Source organism: Teleopsis dalmanni, chromosome 1, assembly GCF_002237135.1.
Source record: "Teleopsis dalmanni isolate 2A chromosome 1, ASM223713v2, whole genome shotgun sequence".
In the NCBI taxonomy this organism is placed as follows: domain Eukaryota; kingdom Metazoa; phylum Arthropoda; class Insecta; order Diptera; family Diopsidae; genus Teleopsis; species Teleopsis dalmanni.
This window is the reverse complement of record NC_051846.1, coordinates 90,457,381-90,482,641: the sequence shown is the minus strand read 5'-3', so window position 1 is coordinate 90,482,641 and position 25,261 is coordinate 90,457,381. Positions and strand designations below refer to the sequence as shown.

At 28.3% G+C, this 25,261-nt stretch overlaps 2 protein-coding genes across 2 annotated transcripts; one reads left to right on the top strand and one right to left on the bottom strand.

Moving 5' to 3' along the window:
- Positions 1-11,076: 11,076 nt before the first annotated feature.
- On the bottom strand, positions 11,077-12,845 carry LOC119672993. The gene is made up of 5 exons (XM_038084184.1): positions 12,631-12,845; positions 12,173-12,527; positions 12,026-12,102; positions 11,571-11,952; positions 11,077-11,504 (listed from the first exon to the last, which is right to left on the bottom strand). Exons 1-5 carry the CDS (start codon positions 12,831-12,833, stop codon positions 11,169-11,171), a joined length of 1,353 nt encoding a protein of 450 aa, XP_037940112.1. The 5' UTR covers positions 12,834-12,845; the 3' UTR covers positions 11,077-11,168.
- Positions 12,846-21,435: 8,590 nt separating this feature from the next.
- LOC119672730 (group XIIA secretory phospholipase A2) lies at positions 21,436-23,162 on the top strand. The gene is made up of 2 exons (XM_038083846.1): positions 21,436-21,928; positions 22,560-23,162. The coding sequence occupies exons 1-2, from the start codon at positions 21,682-21,684 to the stop codon at positions 23,009-23,011; spliced, it is 699 nt and encodes a 232-aa protein (XP_037939774.1). The 5' UTR covers positions 21,436-21,681; the 3' UTR covers positions 23,012-23,162.
- The last annotated feature ends 2,099 nt before the right edge of the window (positions 23,163-25,261 follow it).

Genomic DNA, 25,261 nt, shown 5'->3' with positions numbered 1-25,261 from the left:
TAATAAATAAATACAAGTAGAGAAAACTAATTTTGAACCACAAAACCCTCTTTGCGTAAGCAATTGGCAAAGGAGATGAAAATCGGGAATAAAATAGCCAAAATAAAAAAAAAACAAAAGAATTGATAATTGAAAGACTTGACTCTTTTGATGGATGAATTTCTGGACCAATACAAACTTTTCTAAGAAGAAAGTAGATACAGAAATATATTTTATTGACAAGAATTCAAAAGAAATTTTCCACTGTTGGAGAAAAGTCTTTATAATATTATGCTTTCTTTAGTACATAGTCTTTAGTATAAAGTCTGTTTACTTGCATATTAGACTTATACATTACATACAAATCATTGTATAGACAATAACAATTATATGTTATATAAAAACAATTTTAATAATTATAAATGAATGAACATATATATATACATATAAGTATATGTATATATTAAAATTGCTCTGTACGATTGACTTTTTTCTGTAAATATATCACTTTTATCAGAATTTAAACTAAACTTTATCAGAATTTATGACTTTTCCTACAGGATACTGTAGACTCAATTACCACTTAAAGAATATAGGTGAGATAGAAAGTGATTCTTGTCGACTTAAGGCCTTTTCGGTGGCTCGCAAGTACGGCAAAAAACAGCAAGTTGCTGGCCTATGCAGGCCTATACTGGCCGCAATGTACGCAAAACAACAACACTATTTTCTCTACCTCGGCCAGCATAGTTATGCTGGCCAACCACATCGGCCAGTAAAAAAAAAAATGTTACCAACGCAATAAACGAACTATTGTGAACCTTCATTGAAAATTCCAACGAATAGTGCAATCAAATATCAAAAATTGAGGAAATAAAAATTCAAACAGAATTCAAAAATTTGAAAAATCTTGAAAAGTAACGAAAAAATAATGAGAATGTAGAAATCGTAAGTATTAAGCACATTGAATTTTTTTTTATGTTAGTTATTACCAAGTAACATTTATTTTATTTCATTTAATTTGTAGTTTACATGCGTAAAAAATTTTTTATAGAAATACACGCAAGTAAAACGTTGCTTTCTTCTCCCAACATCGACAGTACCTACAAAAATTTACTTATCTTAGTGTTTTATTTTTAAATTTCCAATATTCTTACCATTCCTTTTAATTCCTTGTTTATTTTAATTTTATAATATTTTTATAAAAATAAGATTTGCTGTTTGTCAAAACAAAACATTTGACAGATTGCAACAGTGATGCCAATGACTCGCGTGGCCAACATAGGCCAACATGCATTTTTTGCCGTACTTGCGAGCCACCGAAAAGGCCTTCTGTTATCTATGCAACTGCCCAGCGGCAGTAAGAAGTCGACTTGACTACCTTTGAAGGGGGATCTCGGTCCCATATCAAAAAGATTAAATCAAGCCCACAACAATTACGAGATTTATAAATGGTATAGAATTGTTTTAGTTCATTCTTTAGGCGCACAATAGATCCTTTAAGTCGGGGTACATTCATATAATTATTATATTTAATAATAATAATAAAAATAAAAATGACTGAAAAGTTCAGTGTTGTTAGAATTTCAACCGAATAAATTCAAAAAATTTTCAGCATTAATTATATTCTATTAAATTTCCATTAAATTAAATTCCATTAAAATAAAATTAAATATTCAGCATTCGTATATATATTAATTATATTCCAATAAATATGAAATTTTAAAAGTGATTTATAGAACTCTGAAATAAAAGGAGAAACGGGTAAACGCAGAAAATAAATTTCAGCACATTTCATATCAACGTACTTTCCGTATATTCATCTGGTACCATATATATACGAGTACATAAATATGTTCATATAACAACCATATATAGGGAGATATACTGCAAATAATTCTGTGTTCAATATTACAACTAACTGTTACCTACTGAACTAGGGAATATCGTCTTTCATAAAGTCAGTTCAATAGTTCTTTGAAAAAGATTCTTCCAAATTTTGTCTAGTTCGTTTGCAAACTACGTAAGCCTACTTTAAAAGACCTGAGATGTCTTCGTCAATCCCTCACACTTTAGAACAGTGGCATATGTAAATTCGTTGAAGACTAGTGAAGGTAAACAATCTGGTATTGATTAAGTGTTTAATACGTAAAGTATACCAAACCTAAGTTCGAAACCTTAGATTTAAAATATTGGTAATTAAATTAATTATATTAATGCACGAATTTTAACTAAAGCCGTGTGCGAGTTAATTGAAAGAAATAGTAAATTATATCGGTATAGCAGAGAATATTGGTATTTACCAGAATTTCGAGTAGGGTCAATTATATAAAAAATAGGCACATTAGGTGTCACCATTTTGAAAGGTTTATAAGATGTTAAATAAATAAATAAATAAATTTGAAAACTTTTAACCAAAAATAAAAAATAAGTGCAATAAATAAATAAACAAACATTTACATAAGTGCAGTGCAAAAAATCCTTAGGAAATTTCATAGGCCTACATAGTTCTATATATGGTACATATATATTTTAAAATCCAGTAGAAAACATAAAAATTTCCTTTGCAATTCTTTTTCATTATTGTTTAAGTATTTTTCAATTAATTTTATATGTAAAAGACTAAGGTTTTACATATTTATAAATATATTTAAGCAAATAGTCATAGATGAGACTAATTTACCGAAACCATTCCCCTTCAAGTCCGACTTAACTATCATTTCACCTTCTCACCTTCTGTTTTAAACGAAAAGGTTAAGTATTTTAAATAAAAAATGCGGAAAGTAATAATAAATTCAGAAGGTAATATACAAATAAGATAATATACAAATAAAATTTAACAGAAAGTTATATTTTGGTAGTAATTAATAACGATTTTACTAAAAAAAATAAAGTTTTCAAATGTCGTTACTTATTCTCAAAGAACTGTGAAGTTGTTAAAACGGATTAAACCAACTTAAAAATTATTTTTAAGGCAGTATAAATTTAAATGTTGACTGTAAAAATAAGCAATCATTGAGGGTTCACCTAATCACAAGTTTTATAAATACTTGGACTCCAATGAAGTCAGTACAGTAAAATCGAAGACTTACTGACGTCAAAGCCATTTAAAGCACTCAGACTAATGGGTTTGTTTCTGTCATTCTTATGGCCTAAATTTAATCGTTCAGTGCTCTGAATATTCAATTTTTTCACAAAATTATTAATTTAAATTATTAATAACTGAAAGATAAAAATTTTAAGCAAAGTTTAACAAATATACAAGTATAAACATTTCATCAAATCTGATAAACAAAAATGCTGGCGTCAGAGGTGATTGTATATTAACATTATATATATGACTTCTTATCATAACTGCGAACTGAACATCTTCGTAATTGACTTAAGTCCCACGTCACTATTATAGAACTTTTTTTGGCTTCATTCAAAAAATCTACAAGATTTATATTGTACTTAGGAACATCTGCCATATATAACAGTATTAATTAAAATTACCTATCTGTAAACCCGCACAATTTTTTGATAAGTACAAATTTAATGTGTGGAATAATAATTGATTAGACTCAAAGTGAAAATGGGTGGATAATATTTTTTTTAATACTAAAGAAGGTATTTTAACTTCGGGAGGTAATTGCTTGAGCAAGGACGAAAAAATGGAACATCAAAAAAATCAATATGTTCCGAGAAACTGAGATTCCCTGTTTTAAATGAAAAGACTTCTATTATTAAAGAACCGTTATTTAATGTATAAAAAATATAAAACAAAAAATATTTACAATATAATAAAATATTGTTGTAAAATTGAACAAATTAAAAAATATTACAAAAATTTTAATATAAATAGATTAGGTTAGGCGTAAGGACGACTTCTCTAAAGACTTTATGTAGACTGCCTATAGATTAATTGTGTTACGCTAGGGCTCTTAATTGAAGATGTCCGCCTCCTAGCGATTTCTTTTGTAGAGTGTTAGTTATGATAGGTGTTTTTATGATTCGAGAGGTACCTGTATTACTTTCAGCAACTTCTTTTTCGGAGAATTTTGTGAAGATTTTGATAGGTTTTCAATGAAAAATTATAACAAAATATTATTTACTTAAACTTTTAGTAGTTCCAGCTAAAATATTTATATTTTTCTAAAAGTTTTTTATAAACGTCATTAGTTTTATTTAAATTTAAATAAATTAAATTAAAATCTGAATGATTTAAAATATTTTTGTAAATTCAATATTTCTATATACATTTTTTAAACCGATTATTTATATTTATGAAATTTTAAAATTCCAACTATAAAAATGATGTAAATAACATTATAAACAATAGAGAGCATACATATTTCAAATTATAATATGGATTCTAATATTTAAAAAAAAAATTATTGCACTTGAGTTATACATATATGTATATATCTACAACTGTAGACTAAAGATAAGGGTCGAAATATGAATAAATTATGCGCCAATAAGCCTAAAAATTATAATATATTTTACGTATTAAAGTAAGGTGCTACTTCTTTTTATATAACTTAGATGATCTGAATAATGTTAATTTCTGAGCAGAAAATATTTGTACAATAGAAGAATAGCTACTTGGTGATATGGTAAAACACTTTACTCATATTCATTTACTTATCATTTAATCGTACATATGTTATGATCATTTTTCAATACACGAAATCAAAGGAAAATATGATGCCCTAGAGACACAATCATACCATATATTATTATTATAATTAATATATAATACAGTTAAACTTCCATAACTCGAAATAACATTTTTCAAAGAAAAAGTTCGATTCATGGAGACTTCTAGTTCAAAAATTTTTGGTAATTATATGTAATTTGCTCTCCAAACCCTGTTGTACTTTATTTAGTTCGAGTTATATTCAAGTTATAGATATTCGAGTTATGGAAATGTGACTATACATATTTATATATATATATATAGATTTATATATATAGATTTAAGATTTCAGCACAGAAATACAATAACACAACACACATAGCAAAATCAGATGGGACTATTGTTTTGGAGGTAATTTGTTTCTGCTGATTTGCCGTTTTTTATGATATGGTCTGTATCAATTACATCCAAGTAAAATCAGTTGGAATCGTAAACTATTTCACAAAGAACACAAAGATTTTGCAAAAATTCTAGTTAAAGTTATGACAACTAAAATAATAATAGATAATAAAACTATTTTATTTCTACTTGTATATATTCTAAATAAAAAACTGTTTAATTGTTTAGTCTATATATATATATTACTTAATATACATAAATGTATGAACTAAGTAATATGTATGAAATATTTATTATTGTTATTAAAATTTGTGTAAAATTAATTTTTCAATTATTGTTGGAAAATATAATTGATCGCTATCAATCGATATATATTTGCATTAGATATAAGCAATATTTAAATAATTTATATACTTCCGAACTTACCAAAAATGTTTTTCCTATATTTATTGACTGTGGTTTTCGAGTTTCCCAAAGCAAAATTAACACTGGAATTATTTTTCCGCTTGCGAAATTTTTATAAATAAACTTTTGAAAAATCAACTAAAAATAAAAGATACAGTCAGAAGTCTTCAGAATATAAAGACACAGCGGGCAAAATCAATTTCGAAAATCAAAAGAGTTTATCAGTATAAATTTATAATGCTTTATTCAAGAATCTATTATAATTAAAATTGCCATATGATTTCATATACAAAATAAAAAACCTAATTATATAAAATTATTTAAAGCCTTAATTATACAACGCCAGGTCATTTGGAAGTGAAAGAATTTTGAGCTCATATTACAAATTGCATAAATACACAATAATATAATATAATGTATATAATAATAATATATATATATATAATATAAAATTAAAAAGATATTAGCAATTATTCTATGAAAGGATTGAACTCACAGGCGCGTAGGGGCAAAATCTGCATATTTAAGGATTTTAATTTATAAAAAATTAAAGAAAAGTTTAATTTTGCTCTATATTTCACTATTAAATTTTTTTAAAATTATTTAGTTATATCTAAAAAATATTGATTAGTTACTGAACTATGAGCTAACTATTTTGAAATCGATTTTACAAATTTATTTCAAACAATTTATCTTAAAATATATTTAAATGGCTGATATATGTTATAAATAATTGGGTCTTATGTCAAGTGTTGTATATATATATATAAAGGCTTCAAATAATTTTGGATGTCTTCACTCCATTATTATGAAAATAAAAATATTTGTTATAAATTTAAATTTAATAATTTTGCTTAAAAGCCTTTATCGTTTCTTACTGGTTTCTTTATTAATAATAATTATTAAAAAAAGTTTTAGCGCGCATTTCTCATTTATTAATGTCTGCAAAATGGTTTCGATTTAATGAACTGATTCAAGATATAAACTGAATTTTTCACACACGATCAAACCGCAAATTTTGCAAAACCACAAACGCAGATTACTTTCGGTTTATTGAATGAAATGTTTTTAACTTTAATTAATTTTTCTTAAATTTTCTCGTATTTCTCTGTTTTCCTGCTCCGCTGTTCCGGCTTCAATTTTTCAAACTACGCGGTCCAACGTTTGATTGAAAACTGAATTGTGAACAAGAAGCCCAAGTCGCAGCAGCCACAACTTTTGTTGTGCGCTGTGTCGCTGCAATGTTGAAAGTTGGCTACCTTTTCTGTTTGTTGCCGCTGTCTGCTGCCGCTGTATTTGTTTTTATTTTTTCAATTTTTGAAATCTTGTGCGCTATCATTTCTGGAGCATACGTTCAGTTCTTCAGAAGAACTGGTGGTCGTTCCTCGTTGTATAGTATTTCAACAATAAAACCAGGTATGTTATAAAGTCGGCACTTCGGGCACACAACATTTCTATAATAATAACAATTTTATATATGGAAAGTGTAACAAAGTATTTTCTTATCTATAACGACCAACAATATTATATTAATATAATTAAAATAAATAACTAATAAAAAAAAAATAACTGTTTTGCATTAATTTCGTTATTATTTAAAAATATATTTATATCAAAATATTCATCATAACCATAAAATAACTGATATGTACCTTAATAAAATAACTGATAGTACCTTAATAAATTCTCAAATGAAAAATAAATTTAATAAAAAAATGTTAACGCAATTTACTAAAGTAACTAAATCAGCTATTCAAATAAACCATCATTATAAAGCCTGATACTTTATTCAGGCAGCCAAATAATAAAGAATAATAAAGGATGGTATTCTGTAGTTTTATAAACATTACTGGATTTCAGGTATGTAAATTACTATTTTTCACTCTATTTTAAATGAATAATAGTTACAATTTTTTCTATATATTTAAATTTAAAAATTTGAACTATTTTCAAAATATTTTCCACGTTTTATTAAAGCCAACTGTCACTGATATTTATTTAGAAAAAATATCACTTTTTCGTTATCTCAATTTTATTTTTTGCTTAAAATTTATCTTACGCATAGTTGCATTTGAAATTGTCCTTAATTTCAGGCTTCGTTTCAACGAAATTAAGGTCATTTTCTTTATTTTCGTTCTTACCTCAAAATTGAATTTTATATGGAAAAACCAACTTAATTTCGCTGAAACGAAGATGAAATTAAGATTTTAACAAATTTAAGGTGTATCTGAACACAGTATGAGGTCAAAATAAATATTTCATTTTTTAAATTTGTTTTCAAAGACATGTTCATGATTTGAATCGCTTGTGGTTACCACCACGAATTGTTCTATTTTTTTTAATCTTATATATTATTTTGTAATAATATATAATATAGTAATCATTTGATTAAAATTAAATCAATCAAATTAAAAATTAATAAATTTGCATTTTAGCTAATTTTGATATTCACTTTTATCCGTATAATCATAATTGCATATTTAATACAATTTATATCAATTATGGAGTAAACTTTACTTCTCCAATGCATGTAGTTAGTGCTTTACTAAAATCATTTATAAAGAGGTTTTCTAAAAATAGTGAATTACAACAACAAAAATTCTTTTAGTCTTTGCATAATTCTTGTATATAATTATTCGTAAATAATTTTTTGAAACTGCAGATACCAGGAATCAAATTCGTGCCCGCCTATATTGAGGCTCAGAGTTAACGCTCCTTAACCAACTTACACAAAATCGTACTTGACTTTTAATTTCGCACATGGTTTTTGTTTTTGTAATGCCTGTGGTTCTTAACTGAATATATAATGTGCCAAAACTAAAAAACAAAACATTATAGTATGAGATCGGCTGGGACTCATTTTTAGTTGTTAAAAATATAAAAAATAAAAGCAAAAAAGTAGGATAAAATAAAATGAAATTATACAATATAACAAAAATCAAAATTAAAGAATATAAAATACAATAAAGCATTTGAACGAAAGAGAAATTAAATAATATAAAAAAATGTAACATAATAAATAATAAAATAATTTAAATAAATAATATACTTCCTTAGTTGGCCATTACAGAGTTTTTGGCTATATCGAGTAACCTGCCAGCCAGCCGAATCAGTTGTTTGCTGACACCAGTTGGTAGAAGCGTCCACAAATCGTTATTCACCTGGTCCTACCACCGAGTGATCATTATTAAATTTCTAGATGTCATTTTTGGTGTTGACGTTGGTCTCCAAATAAAAAAGTCTTTCACAACTTCAGACTTATAATTGTCAACAGTGACGTGGATTCCAAATTGTCAAAAGTCGTTGACAGAAAGTATTTTGTTTGGTCCTCATTTACCAGAAGACCCATTGGCTTCGCTTGTTTATCTAAGTTGGAAAATATCGCTTTGACGACGCGGCCGTTCAGGCCAATGATATAAATATCATCATATCAAATATATAATATATTATAAGTAAAATAATCATAATGTAGCTAAAGTTAGACGTTTGCTAAGGTTAGATTTATCGAAGCTTTCTCAAAAGCGGAGAAAACACATATCCGATTGTTCAGTTTTTATGACAGCTATAAGATGTAAAGGTTTAATTTTGGGTAATCTGACAAATAAATTCGTCCTCTGTCAAAGACGGACAAACAAAAACAGAACAGAACTAAACTAACTTAGCTCATTCAGCTGATCAAGAGTATGTATGTATACTTTGTGAACTATTCTATGTTTATTCAATGCGTTATGAAAACTCTAAAAAAACTGATGTACTCTTTTTATACTTTAAATATAAAAAACTTTAAAAAAATAATATTAATAATATATTAAAAGTTAATTGCAAAAATTTTATTAATTAGTTATATATTTTAAATTATATAATATATAATATAAATATAATATAATATAAATTATAATATATAATATAATAAATATATATAACACTTTAGAATAACTTCCAACATATATACAATGGAGTAGGGCATTTTTAACAGTCAGTCAATGCTTGTAATTTTTAACTATAGAATTTTATTTTTTTCGGTTGAGTACTGTCAATTGAACACGCAATCCTTGAGTGCTGCCACCTCTTTTAAGTAATTTATGCCACTTTAAAATATTTTACCCACAGGAACGCATTGCACCAACTTTGTATGTGCGATTACACATCGAAATTTTGTTCACAGCAACTGAAAACTTACTTTGCCGAAAACTTAAGGAAATTTTATTGATTACAAATTTTGTAGGTGCCTCTCCGTGTAAATGGACTGATACAAGGTCATGCAATAATTCGTAAACAGAAAAACTATTACAAATCGATTTTGAAATAAAATGTTTGTTTATTGTAAATAATTTAATTGGAAAAGTAGCCTTTGCCATTAACTTTAGCACTATTGCTTTAGCTGAAATAGAATAGTTTCTTTGAATTTATTACAATTTGAAACGCAAAGTATGAGCTTTAACTTTGTTTTACAAAAGTTAAGATAAATAATACTCTATAGTAATTAAAATATTTTGATACTCTCTGTCACAGTTTGGGCAAAAAGTGTTCTGCATTTCTTACTTAAAATTAAAAACATATTTTATAATTTTTAAACAAAATTAAAACAGTCCAAATTTTATCCTTTTTAAATCACTTTCTATCATCTTTTTACAATGTTTCGCAACAGCTGTGCACAATTCTTCCAGTTATCGAAGTACAATATAAGGAATTTTATTCGAAATTTCTATCTTCAAAGCTTTGAAATAACCTTGAACCCAAAGCAAAATTTCATTAGCCGTAGTTTTTTCTTTCAGAGTAGCAAAAAAATACTCGCAATTTACGAAAGAAAACATGTGAAGCAACAACAATGCTCTTAAAATCTTCAGAGTTAGGTTTCATTGCAAAAAATTCAAAAATTTATCTGTTGTGAATGTTCACATATAACTAATCCTTTCATAGTTACAGCATTTCAAAGTCAATAGAACATTTCAGCATTTCAAATCTCAATTAATCAAACTAATATGTAATTTGTTTGGAAACGTATACTACAACTGGAGGCAATCTGATAAGACTGAAATTATATTAGCATTTGAGAAGAAATTAATTAAAATCAATCAAAAATTAATATATAATATATCAACTTTTATATGTTCATCCAGAAATTTGAAATTGTACATTATCTTGCACATCAATTTTATATATTTTGAGCTATTTTCAGAGATTGGTCAAATTATCAAAGGAAACCGATATCGTTGCAGTAACTAAGAATATACTATATAGTAACTATAATAGCAGGTGAGAAAAAAGAAGAGAACTATGAGTTCAATGAAAAATATTGATTAAGGGCTTCGTAAGAGGAAAATCCACGATAAAGAATTTGTATAAATACCTTGATTGTATAAATGATGCAATAAACTTTATCAATGATTGGTATAATGTTCTGATTATTTAGTTTGTTAAAGTGTCACATATATCATAATAGACTAGTTTTGTGCCTTAAAATTCGAGATTAAAAGCGCTATGGTCTCTGTTCGCCACTGCAGGTGCACTTCATAATTGGATTGCAAAGAAATTTAATATACGAAAAACCTGTACTAACTTTTTAATCCTTTAAAATATGTAAACATATAGTAACATATATATAATATATATAATAAATTAACAATCTATTAAAATTTCACAACATTTACAGAGAAAATGTATGTCATCGAAAATAATTTTTTTCAAATTTTTAATTCATTTGCAATATAAGTAATATAATTATTTTTCATTTATGTAAAGTTAACATGTTTTCAAGAAATGATTTCTATATTTCCATAAAATTAATATTTGAATTGGACTTGTCATCAAGAGTCATCTCCTCGTCAGAGTCGAGAATAGGTGGGTCTAAAATTTCTCGGTTAGTATTAATAGGAAGATAAGGAAATTGTTCAAAAGTATTATGGAGAATAGGTGGTGCTGAAATTTCTCGGTTAGTATTAATAGGAAAAGAAGGAAATTGTTGAGAAACATCTTCAGGACGGCAGCAGAACATCACCCCTTGAGTTGGAATTAAGCGCAATTCCCGAAATATTGTTGAATTAAGCCACGAAACTTCATCACAAATATCTTGACAAAATATTGGACTGTTCTCTTCATTTAACTAAAAATTGAAATAAATATATATGTTATAATATTGTATATATTACATAGGCAACGATTGACTTGCTTTTGCAAATGGTGAGTTGTAGGCAACAATTACTAACTCTTCTGCATTCTGGCTAGAATTTGTTGATATCAAATACGACCAAATATATTCAGGTGCATTTAGCAACGCTTGGTTTTGATTGCAGTTCTCTGTAGGGATGCTTATGATTCCAGCAGTGCCAAGGTAAACCTGGTATTGAACTGTGTTGGTACGCTGTTTTAATATCGTCTGATACTGTCTCCAGTTACCTTGGTGCAGATTTCTCCACCACACAATGTTTAGAATTTTGGTCTGAGCAGTAAATTTGGAAGCGTCTGCAATACTTAAATAGTCGAAATCCAAACCATTAAGTATTGCATTCCTTAATCTTAAATCTTTTAGTTGTACTTGAAAAGAAGGGTCACTTTAAAAAACAAAGTATAATATATATTATTATTTAGAGCTCAAGTAATTACAATAATATTTTATATAAGTACCTCATAAAGTCAAAATACAATTCATAATTGTCAAGAACTTTATCTAATGTGACTATATCGAGCTTTTTCGAATGTTGCTATTTAAAAAAATCGAAATTATATTAAGTAACTTACACCAAGAAAAGTAATTTAATAAATATTTCTTACATTTTTGTAGAAAACTTCTAAGTTCGTGTTTGAGTAAGAAGTTAGGAATGCCACGTATTTTAGCGACAAATTTTCCCAGTCATAACATATGGCTAATGAAACTTCCTCGAGTTCAGAAAAAGACGCCCCAATTCCCATCGACATATATTTATCACAATGAGGTAACTTCTGATTACTTTCATACAATTTCAATCCACTTGATTCAGAGCAAGAAATCAACACATTCCTACAAAACTTTTTACTTTGGTGCTGCTTTAAGAAAAGTTCATTTAAGAAACAACGAACTTCGATTAGGTTAAGATCTGGCAATTTCTGTAAATACTCGTAACTGTTATAATTGTTATAACCGTTACAACTAAAACGATAATGAAAACCACACGTTAGAAAAAAGAATTTCATATACAACCGCATTTAAGATATATTCATATATAAATGATTGAATATGTAACTTTACTTACTCCATTCTTAGCGCACCTTCACAATATAATTGAATAGATTCATTTTCGTTTAGTGTTACTGTTGGTAGTTCCTTTGTAATCAAAATTTTTTTTGATCCAAACTCTTTCACAAATGTAACCTGAAGTGTATGAAAATTACAAATACTGATAACCAATCCTGGAAGCATAAAATATGCAAAAATCTTGACGAAAGTAGAAATCATCTTCAGCACTCAAAATTTTGATATTAACTGAATAAGTCTATGAATGTACTGATTTATATAGTCGGAAAGGAGCACTATGTTTTTTGTACAGGCATATAAGTTGACCACACTGGCATAAGTACATTGCTGCAAACCGATGCATTTCAGACGCTTGAGTTCTTTCAATTTATTTTGTTTAAATCCAAAATATTGTGTAGGGACTAATATCAGTCCCAGTCTGAAAGATTCCAGGTATGTTACACAAGTGGATAATTTTTTTTTATATACTATGCACAAATGTGCTAAATACTGACTTTAGTGGTGTAATTTTTTACATTAGCTAAAACGTTTATTAAATATCGTGTTGTTGTTGATATTTCATATACAAAATATGTTGAACACTCTCAGAACTCTATTATTTGATAACTTATAATAAATACATTCTAAGTTTTTTAATATATATCATAAACAACCAATGGAGATAAATATTATGTATGAGTATAAATATGTGTACCCATATTTGACTCTGAATGATTATATATATATATAAATCCTGTAATAGTAAATACATTAACATCTACTTGAATAAAAAGTATTGGAGTTTTTTGTAATCACGATTACGTCAGCACCCAATCTTCAGGATCTCCAAAACCGAGCAGCATTTTGAATCTATGTTCTCGATTTTATATTTAAATGCTTGATGTTCGTCTTAAATATATTAATTATCTCGTATATATATTAAGTACGACGTTACCTTATCTGCTCATTTAATATATATATTAAATTGTATTGTAAATATTATAAGCGATAATTTCTCAAATGTGTTGGTTTTTGTTTCCGCATTAGTTTTTTCTCAATCTTGAAAAAAGTGGAATGGATGTACGAGTGTTATTATGCATTATACTATTTACCTTAAGAGATTTCTTTTTTTGTAGTTATCTATCAAAAAGAGTAGACTAGTGGACAGTGGACTACGCAAAGAATAGCGTTTATGCAAAGAATCATCAAACTCTCAATGGTTTGAAACATCTTGGCGAACATCAGCCAAGTTATTAGTAAGGTAATTCTCAAAAGAACCTCAAATTACCTCAATCCTAGTACGGTAAGATTGTACTGAGTGAAATTGAATTTCTTACAGAATGTCAAGGTTAAAAGAAAGTATTAAAATATATGTTTAATGAAAATCTCAATTACAAGTTTGTTTTATTCACATTTGTTTTCAGATCCATAAAATATATCAACTTCAAGAAACGGTATATATTATTTTGCATATATTATTTTGATGAATATGTCACCATTTTAAGAAATGGGCATTGTACAAATTTCAATGCATCTTCATTAAGATGTCTTTATGGTAAAACTACTATGACTTTCCTATCTTCGCAGTCGGATTAATGGTGTGCTATATACCACTTTACAAAACTCATTAAAGTGGATCTTAATCCTAAAAACCATATATTCTAAAGGCAACAGTGCACATTGCATTTGTGTAGATCATGCATAGATGCAATATTGCGCTATTGTGGAATGGATTGGAAATACGCTCCTTATAAATTCCAATAAAATATGGCATTCGTGTGATTTCAACCGGAATCCCTAGAATCCCTACGAAGACATAAAATTATGATGACCTCATATAATTTGTGGGTCTAATTTATAGTAATAAGCAAGTGTGATGAGTATGACAAGCCATTTTTTTTAAATACGTTTACTTTTATTTATTGTATTTTCTCCCACGACGAAACTAGCTATAAGATTTAAAATCTTATCAATAATTATTTAATATTATAATTTTTATTTCAACTATTCAGTGTATAATATAAAAAAAATATACAAACCTTATATTATGAACCTCACATACATCAATACCTCAAATTTCATTGGAACGAATGTTCGGTGGTTTATTAAGAAAACAATTGAACTATATCAGATCACTAAGAAAAGAGTAAGGTTTTTACTTGCTCTTTTTAGACGAAATGTAGTGGATAAAAGTGTGAGATTCCTAGCTAAGGGGTTCACATGTTCTGTGTGAAGATGGTATAATAAACCATAAAATGAATTTAAAACAATTGAAACAATAGATGGAAATAATAACATCTTCTCATTTGGTGAATAGAAAATAGTAATGAAATGATCATTATAAGATTCATCACTTTAAAGATATTCCAGAATTGTTGCAAAAAACCATCGAATAAAAGGCAGAACAGTGAAGGTGAAAAAAAGCAATGACTAGAGCCTTTTTTCGTAACATGCTGAAAAATTCAAATGGGTTTCTTATCATCGAATCAAAAGATCGCTGACGGTAGGTCTTATGTTGAGGTTTTTCCGAGTAAGTGTAACTGGGCACTTTCTTACTACTCTTTCTTAGCGGGGGGTTTCTACAGAGTCCCTCCCTTCTTTTTGACTAATCTATGTTTTCCTCACAAGCTTTGCTGATTATTCGATGACTAATTTAAGACTCTTCGGAGAGCCTGACTTCAAGCACCTTATAACTTTTAGATAGTAGAGTTAGCAGCTTACCTGACTGTAGATCAACTTTCTGTTTTTAGCGCTAAGGTTAATGTGTTTAAAAAGTAGCCGTAAGCACTGCAGTGTCCTAGCACAGTTACTTCTTTTTTTAAATATGCTTGTGCCAAATGAACCGCTTATCAAACGTGATTCCGAGGTATTTGATGCTGTCCTCCCCATTTATCGCAATGTCATCAATTCTCACCCACGGTGGATGCTGCCTGTATTTACAAGTTATAAACACGGCCTTAGTTTTCCCGCTGTTTATTTTTTTTTACACTTCCAGAAGAATTCCAGGTTGAGATTAACATGCTCCTGCAACGTGTTGGTTATATTTCTGGCATATTTATCGGAATAAAACATACACGTGTCATCTACATATAGTGCTAGCACCAAGGGTCTTACCATTGGGATATCAGATGTAAAGATGTTGTACAACATGGGGGAGAATGGTGATCCTTGAGGAACACCGCCTTCTATTCTTCGGACAGAAGAGACGGTATCATGGATTCTTACACGGACGGATCTCTCACGCAGGAAGCTGCCGAGGATTTTGTTCAGCCCGACTGGGACACCAAAACGAGACATTTTAACTATCAGGTCTTGCCAGACCTTGTCAAATAAATAAAATAAGTAATAGTAGTAATAGAAGTAATGCAATTTACCACTAGAAATAACGTAATAGCTACACTAATATAACACTCCGATGATTTGCAAACGATGTTATATATATCAAATTGAAAGAAAAGTATTTTGAGAAAAAAAATCATTATAGAATATATATATGCTATGCTTCTTCAAATTACATCATTTATTGCCTAAAGTAGTATTAGCTAATGTAATTTATACAGTGTTATACAGTATTAAATATTACTCCGAATAAATTAACTTATAATAATAATATATAATTCAATTTTTTAATTTAATTTCTTTTCAAACTGAAACTGATTTTATTTTTGAATATTTCTAACGTCAACTAATGTGGACTTATTAGACCAATACAAATTATATTTTTTTTGTGAAAAAACAATGTACAACAAAATAAAATAAACTTTTATTAACTAATTTTTTTTTGGTATTATTTAATTTGTTGAATAAAATCATATAAACTGAAACATAACTTTAGAATAAAACTATTAAAATTATACATAAATAAAACAAACTACCTACTGGGAACTGCAGGACGCCCAATATTATTTCCAATTTATTTTTTATTAATTTTTGAGGGTCGCAGCCTAATATGAGAAAAATATTTTTAAATTGAACAATTTGAAGAAATGAAGTCTATATTGTTTAAACATAATGTATAATGTTTTTTTTGTCTACTTTTTTGTTTAACTTATTATTTACAATGGAATAGTTTATTTGTAAAATTATCTTAAAACAAGATAATTACAACAAAATAATAATATTATTTTGAAAGTATATCCTTCACACAACTGTAAAACTAATATAACTATATACATATCAGTCAAGATGTATGCAACATACTGAAACAGAACAGAGTTCTTATATATTATGGTAAGTATATTTTTAATCATCGTCACAATATCAATCTAATTATTACTCTGCATTTATTTTTGAATTTGACCTGAAATATACTCGCTCACTACCAGGACCCATCGAATGAAGCTTTAAATCAAAATTTTTAATGATTCAATCAGACCATATTTTCGAATGGATTCAATTTTTCTATTTTAAATATAAGTAAAAAGTATAAGGTTATAACATCTCCTATATATATTAATGAAATTGTTGATATGTAACAAAAATGGTTTATATTATAATGACTTATGGTTGATATATTAAACACTTATGGTTGATATATTATGGTTGATATATATTATTTTTATAAATAGATGAATATCGAATATAGATTTATACGATAGTTCCTTTTAATATACACATAGTAAAACTTTTATGTTTTTCTATTTCTTCTATTCTGCTCTTATTTTTTTTTCTGAAAAATGTCCTACAAAATTTTTCTTCAATATTCTGACTGTACCACAGATAATTAAAAATAAATAAGATTATATACTTTTACATAAATTCATGTAAATTGGTTTTTAATATGTCTTCATATAAATCACGACTCAACGTGTTAGGAAGATAACCTTTGATTGAAAAAATCAAATCAATCTATTTTTTTAACCTTTCGAATCGTTGCCCATTTGTGATTGGCCTTGGATATTTTTATAATAGTTGTCGGTGGTATAACGATGTGAATCTGATGCCCTGTACTCCTCTAACAGTTTAGTTTAAAGTACATATTAATTTCAGTAAACAGAAAATAACACATCAGTTGGGGAATACTAAAACTAAGACTTGACTTGATAGTATATCTGTTATACAAAATACATACCATTTTCAAAAAGTGTTGGAACATTTCATGACACTCTGATCCTCAGTAACTTAAGATAACATCAAAAAGTTTATAAAATAATATTTACTGATTATATAGTGAAGTTTGTGGACGTCGTTTATATCAGTTGGTAAAGAATATTACGATTTCGGCTGAACAGTTGATAATTCAAATTGACTGGAAATAGGAGCAGAAGCAATAATAATCCTGAGAAATGATTAATCATATTACATATTATTTAATACTATTTTTCTCTCCCTAGAACATAGGGCCTCTATATTACATTTTAGACAATCGTAACTATTGGTAAAACATCGCATTATTATAAAAGCGTCAATATGGTAGTCACTAAGAACAAAGCGATCGATAAATTTTGTCCAAATCGACCAAAAACGAAATAGTATATATGGACACGAAAATATTTTCGACTATTTGTATAGACTTTTTGTATTGCTAAACAAAAACTAATCCTACGATATGCGAATTTACCAATTGGATAAGCGCGAGAATTCGAAAATAGGTCTCTCGTTCAAGAACAACTAATTATAAGTCAGCAACTAATTTGAAGCAATTTCAAATCTTTCTATCTCATATAATCCAATTATCAATTATATCTGAACTATTTAACTCTAAGTGGCTTAAGCCGAGAGCTTATGCCTAGGCTTAGTCCCAAAACTATATTGAACTAGTGGTTATTCACACATTTTATGAGTTCTATTGCAAATATAAGTAATTTTGAGATTTAAAAGTTTGTATTTAGTATCTAATTATAAAAGAAAATTGCAAAAGTAAAATTAAAGCATTCAAATTAATTAATAAAATAAATTAATTAATTAACTCTTTTTACTTTAAATTTATTTAATAAAAAAATGTTCTGTCTCTGAATGAAAACCTATGAATTTAAGATTCCTGTGAATTCCTATTTTTTTTTTGTTTTGGTAATTAAAAAATGCTTTTCAAATTAGTATCTAAATAATTAATTTTAGCTTATAAAATGTTGGAATAATATTTTACGAATGGAAGAACTAGAAATATGATGTTATTTTTAATTCATTTTTCCGTTAATTTTTTAAGGTCAAATTAAAAATCAAATAAATTTTTTTTTAATTAAATAATTAAAATAGCAAAATGTATGAGGCTATAAAATTCATAAAAAATTGTATATAAATATAAATTAAATAAAATGTTTAGCCAATCCGTAACCATGATTTTCCTCAATGAAATTTTTCAATTAAAAATTTATTTTACAACAAAACTTTTATTGTTTTATTTAATTTTGTTATTTTTTTTTACTTTCATTTTTTATATAAATTATTTCGAAACAGCTGTATGGTCAGCTAAAAATTCAATTTATTAAAATAATATAAAATTAGTGTTTGTTGTAGTTCACTACTGTTCGAAAAAACCTCTTTATAAATTATTTCTGTATTTTTATCAATACCATTTTTAATCAAACTAAATTAAATAAATATTCAACTTGATCACAGTATATAAATCACTTACATTTATGTAGATTATAGACTGCTGCCTTAGTACAGATATCAAAGCAAAATAATATATAATATATTTGTGAGTCAGATCTAATGTACACAGCCCAAGATTATAAAGTGTTCGCTTTCAGTTAGAATTTCGTCTACATAAATATTAAAGGGCACAATCTTAGGCACTTAGTTTCTTAGGCACTGCGATTTTAGAATAGAATTAGCAGTCTATCTAAGCAACTTTTCTACTACAATGTATGCTATATGGTTCTTTAGATATCAAGCTCGAAGCTGCAAAGTTTAACATTGATTATATATAAATAAAATTGCTTCGTTATCTAGTGGCAACTTATACGTTTCATGATATTAATAAGACCACCATCTGCCGCGTCGTGTAATAGAAATCCTCTCAGCAATAGAAAAGATAAAGAAATTTAAAAAACCTGTACGAATGCTTGAAGACATCCACGTGTTGAATATAACTTTTGGAAACAAAAAAAAATTTAAAGTATGTGAGATCTATTGAATAGTAAGTTATTTGAAAAGAATTTAAATTTGCTTAAATTTAAAACTTTCAAGTTTATTATTCGATATTGCCGCTTTTGGGCTCTATACAATTACTGCGACTGCATTCCAATTTTGTTACACTTTCAGAAAAATAGAATTCATCGGGGTTCTTCAAGCATTCATTGGTTATACAGATAACGCCTGAATGTAATTTAAGTTTTACTTCTCTAAATTTTATTTCATTGGATAAAGGCAAATTGGCTAAGTATATTGCATATGGCGACAGTCCATATATTATTTCATCAATTTTAGTGTAACAAATGGGCAGATGCATTATTTTGATATAATGGAGTTCTGTTATGATGTTGCCCTTTTCAAGATAGTGTATCATATGCATAATTATGTCATAAGGATCCCACATATGAGAAGCCATTACCTTTCTTGCTGATGACTCTATTCCAGTCATTTTTAGAGCACGTTAATAATTAAAAATACATTTTCTAAATTATCTTCCCCTTTCAATGTGAACTGTTATAAACATGACTCAACTACAATTAAAAATCCATGTAAAACTTTCCCAATTACACTGGCATATTTTGAAGTGGCAAACACTCCTTTAAAGTAATTACATGAATATATTTTTGATCCATAGTGAATCAACTCGCCACCGTGTAGATAGATTTTTATAAAATGCAAAATATTATAAATGCATTTTCTTGACCTCTTTACTATATCAGCAGTCTCGATAATGTATATTCGATGATCTTTCATCTCTAGTTTAAAGATTTTATTAACCTATGTGGAATTGTTATCTCTATTCGACGTCCTGACAATGTAGCAGCTTTCTACTTTTCCACTTTTCCACGAACTAATTTATTTCACGTATAATAAACGGAAACTTTTTTCACATTAAATTTATTTAATAAAAAAATGTTCTGGCACTGAATGAAAATCTATAAATTTAAGAATCTTGTCTTTTTTTTTTGATATTCAAAAATACTTTTCAAATTTGTACATAATTAATTTTAGACTTTAGAAGCACAAGAAATATGATTTTATTTTTCTATTTGTTACCGCATAATTTCTTTTTCTTTAAATAGTAATCGTCAAATCAATACGTTCTTATAATATTCAATTTCTAAGCCCAACCGCTAAATCTAATACAGTACTCATTCACAACTTCCAATAAAAATTTCTTAGTATAATAATAAACTCTATGTTCCTAATAAGAAATATCACTTAACATGTTAATTCCTCAAACCGTTTCATACGAATCTTCCCTTCAGTTAAACCAGATCTTTATCGCAAAGGATTGGTACAATCTTCAAGAATTTTGTCAATAAAATTAAATAGACCGATATTTTACTGAGCTGATTAATTTCTCTAATTATTGCTCAATAAGACGTTATAGGTGCAAAAAAGTAGAAAAAAAAATTTTTTTGTAATTTATAACTGGGCTGTCTAAACCAGATGCGATCGCGGGCCAATACAAATCACTGTATATATTGAAGGACCGCAGAAACAAATACGTATGTTATTAGTTGTTTTTTAATTAAAATACAGTTATGTTAAATTTAGTTTTATTAATTTATGTAATTTATGTAGTTTTATTAATAATGTATAGTAAATTCTTTTTCACAGTACTTATGGAAATTATGGAACATTTTTGTAATTTTTTCAAAGTATTCTTAATTAAAATAACTTCGTGTAGATATTTTTATATTATGATAAAGTTAAAATATTGATTTAAAAAAAAAAACTGGTAACAGACAATTTAAATTTTCAGTCGCATCGTTACATATTACATTCCTGCAAGAACTTTTTTTCGTACTATTTGTGCAAATGTATGTAAAATTATTGCATACTGTGCACCCTGGCTTTTGACAGATGAGGATTGTTTCGCTTTTGTACTTAGTTGGGTGAAGTTTGTTTCCTAAGCGCTGTGCTAGTGAAGAATCTGTTTCAGGAAAATATATAAGAAAATTAGTGAAAAAGTGTTTAGTTAACGAAGATGCATTTTTCCTATTGGAAAATTGCCATATACGTGTTGACATTTTTGACGTACGCATACTCGGGATATGGTTCCAATACAATAGCTCATTTGCGAGACGCGCTGATTGCTGCAGAAGCGATATTTGGCGATGTGTTCCGAAATGTTATTACAGTCGCTAAGAAATTCCGGACAGTGCATGAAGTATTCGATGCGGCTGTAGACGAGAATTGCGTATTTACGTGTCCTAGTACAGAAGGCGGTCCAGGTAAGCAGCCTATGGTATTTCATGTCAAAGGAACTGTTCATTACGTAAATTTCCAAACTATATTAAAATGCGGTGTAAAACTGCATCAAGAAAATGTTTGTTTATAATTTTATGCCGCTTTTTGTTTTTTTGTTGATGTTTTAAATTGTATTTGACAACCACAGCTGTTCGCATTTTGGAAAAAAGCTTACGCACTTTTCCAGTTAGCAAAAGTTTTCCAGACACAATTATATTATTGCTTGCAATACAAAATTAAACACGTTTTTGTTTATTATTCGTTTAAAAAACTTTTGAATGACGTGTATTTGTTATTTGTACGCAGAATCATATAATTTGTTGTATTTTTAAAAACAATTTTTGTAATGTTTTCATTCAGAAGATTTAAAAATAAACAGATTTGTATTGCGAAGTTCAAGTAAAAATGTACAGCGCCACCTGTAGTAAACATATTTTTGGATTTGGTTTGTGTATTTGCTAAAAGCGCAATCAAAGCACTCACATGACAAAAGTCTCGTACGAATTCGTAACGAAATTCCAATTTTAATGTCATAAACTTTTTTATTAAAAAATTATCTAAAAATCAGATTACTTAGTTTTAATTGAATTTAATATTTGTTTTAATATTTTACAGATATCCGACCAGTACAAAACAAACTGTACACGCCGACCGCTGATGGCTGCGGATCGTTAGGACTCCGGATTGACACCGAATACTTGCCCGCAGCGGAAATGGAGACGTGCTGCAATGCCCATGATATTTGCTACGACACTTGCAACAGTGATAAGGAATTGTGTGATCTGGACTTTAAACGTTGCCTCTATAAGCATTGTGAGACATACGACAAATCCATCGTTAGCGATTTGATGATCAAAGGCTGTAAGGCTGCTGCGAAGATGCTTTTTACGGGTACACTTACTTTGGGCTGCAAATCTTACTTGGATTCGCAGAAGCGCACTTGCTATTGTCCCCCGCCAAAGCCCACAAAAGATGAAAAATATTATAATAAAAATGGGAATGGCGGCGATAAATATTACAAAAACAAAAAACAGAAATATGGTTGGAAGGATCCGAATGAGTTTTAAATATTTAAGCGATATTTAGTTTTGAAAAGTATTTTAGTGGCGAATTTACCGTTGTTAGTTTGTTGACAGTATTTTGTTGATTTTTTATTTTATGATGCATATTTTGTATGCACAATCGAAATATATACACAATAAATGATATTGGATGAAAGCGAATTATTTATAATTTTAAGAAAGTTTTTTTTTTTAACTATGCAACAGATATCAGAAGTAAGCGATTATAACCATTCACTACATGGCTATACTTATGCATATATACTTAATCTCAGTTGCAAGGACATAAAAAGATGACAAAACAGTACGCAATTGGATAGGACTGGAAAAGTAATATAGAATTAGTTAGGAGTACGAATGATAGTAAGGTCCAGGCCAGTGAAGCTATTTGAAATTGTGCTATAGTTGGATCACATCTTATGAATACAGGTATATATTTAATCGTAACAAATAACTGTTAAACATGGGCCTATATCCTATGTAATGTTTGTTTGAAAAATAATCGAAAATCTGTTGAGCATTAAATTTATATATTTTTTTTTTTATATATTTAATATATAATTGTATTCTATCTAAAACTAATCCGATATTTTACAAAGTTTTAATAACATTATTAACATAAATGATAGTCGTGCTGCGTATGTCCCCTTTGAAACATCGCTATGAAGAACTTATTTCAGTTTTAAGTTGTACACAGATCAATTGGAGCTTTTCTTTTCAGTCGAGGGTGTGTCATTAGATTTGAAGCCAAATTGTTTGAATGCGATCTAATACGATTAGCGTATGCGGCAGCGATGCTTTTTGCTTCCTCCCTAACTAGTGGTATATTAAGGTCACGATGAATTTGGGAATTTGTGATGTACCACGGAGCGTTCGCTATCATTCGCAGAGTCTTAGATTGGAATCTTTGTAATATTTCAATATTTAAATTTGAAGCTGTTCCCCACAATTGGATGCCATATGACCAAACAGGTTTCAAAACACATTTGTAGAGAATGATTTTATTTTCCAGAGAAAGAGAGGAGTGTTGGTTGAGCAACCAAGACATATTTCTTAATGGAATACCAAGTGATTTCCTTTTGTTGAATATGTGCATTTTCCACGTTAGACCTCTGTCTAGATGAATTCCGAGGTATTTTGAAGCAGTTGACTGTGGTACCACAATATTGTTGAGCTTTAGTTGCTCTTCTTAGTGGGAAAGTGACATGAGATGACTTGGACTTATTTGTTTTTATACGCCAACGCCTAAGCCAAATTGAAATCTCATCGAGACTAGCTTGTAGCATCAAAGAAACGGTTGTTGGGTTTTTTGATGTAGCTAATATTGCCGTGTCATCTCCAGTGAAGATATTAGTTCTTGCTGGTAAGTCATGCATAAATATTAAATATAGCAGTGGACCTAAGACGCTGCCTTGCGGTACTGCAGCTTTTATGCAGTGAAGTGATGAGATATCAAACTTTACATAAAAATGACGTTCTGAGAGATATGATCGCAAAAACATATAAAAGTTAACTGGTAATGCCATTTTTAATTTATTAAGAAGACCATCATGCCACACGCGATCAAATGCTTGTGAAATATTCAAGAACGCTGCCGAGCAATATTCCTTTTGGTCAAACGCCGAGTGTATTTTTTCTACTATTCTGTGTACCTGTTCTATAGTGCTGCGACCTTGCTTGAATCCAAATTGATGGTTTGGTATAACTTCAAGTAATTGAATTATTGGCAAAAGACGTTTTAAGAATAGTTTTTCGAGTACTTTTGACACAATAGATAGCAGGCTGATTGAACGATATGACCTCACATTCTCGCCTGGTTTACTTGGTTTAAGTATCATTTTGACCTCAGCAACTTCCCATTTCATCCAGATATGTTGGTTTTTTATTTTATTTTTTAATTTTAGAGGTGATGTGCAATCGAAAGAATAATATTTGTAGTTTAAGATATTTCTTCTCAATCCTACAGATAGGTTTTGGTCGTTATTATGTTAAAAAAAAATTTTTTTTTACTCAACTAGTAAAGAAAGCAAACACGATTTAGAGTAGATATTTTTTAATCGAATTTTCGTCACTTAGAAAGTCATTTTGGTTCCAAACTTCTCATAATTGTAAGTAGAAAGCTGAAAAAATATTAGCCCAACATCTGCTGGTCTGTCGAAAAGTATTCATATGTCAACCTTTGTCTGTGGCTGGCACTCGACTTCTGCCAAAAAACGAGAAGTTTCATCGAAAGCCACCAACTTTCCCTAGCTCATC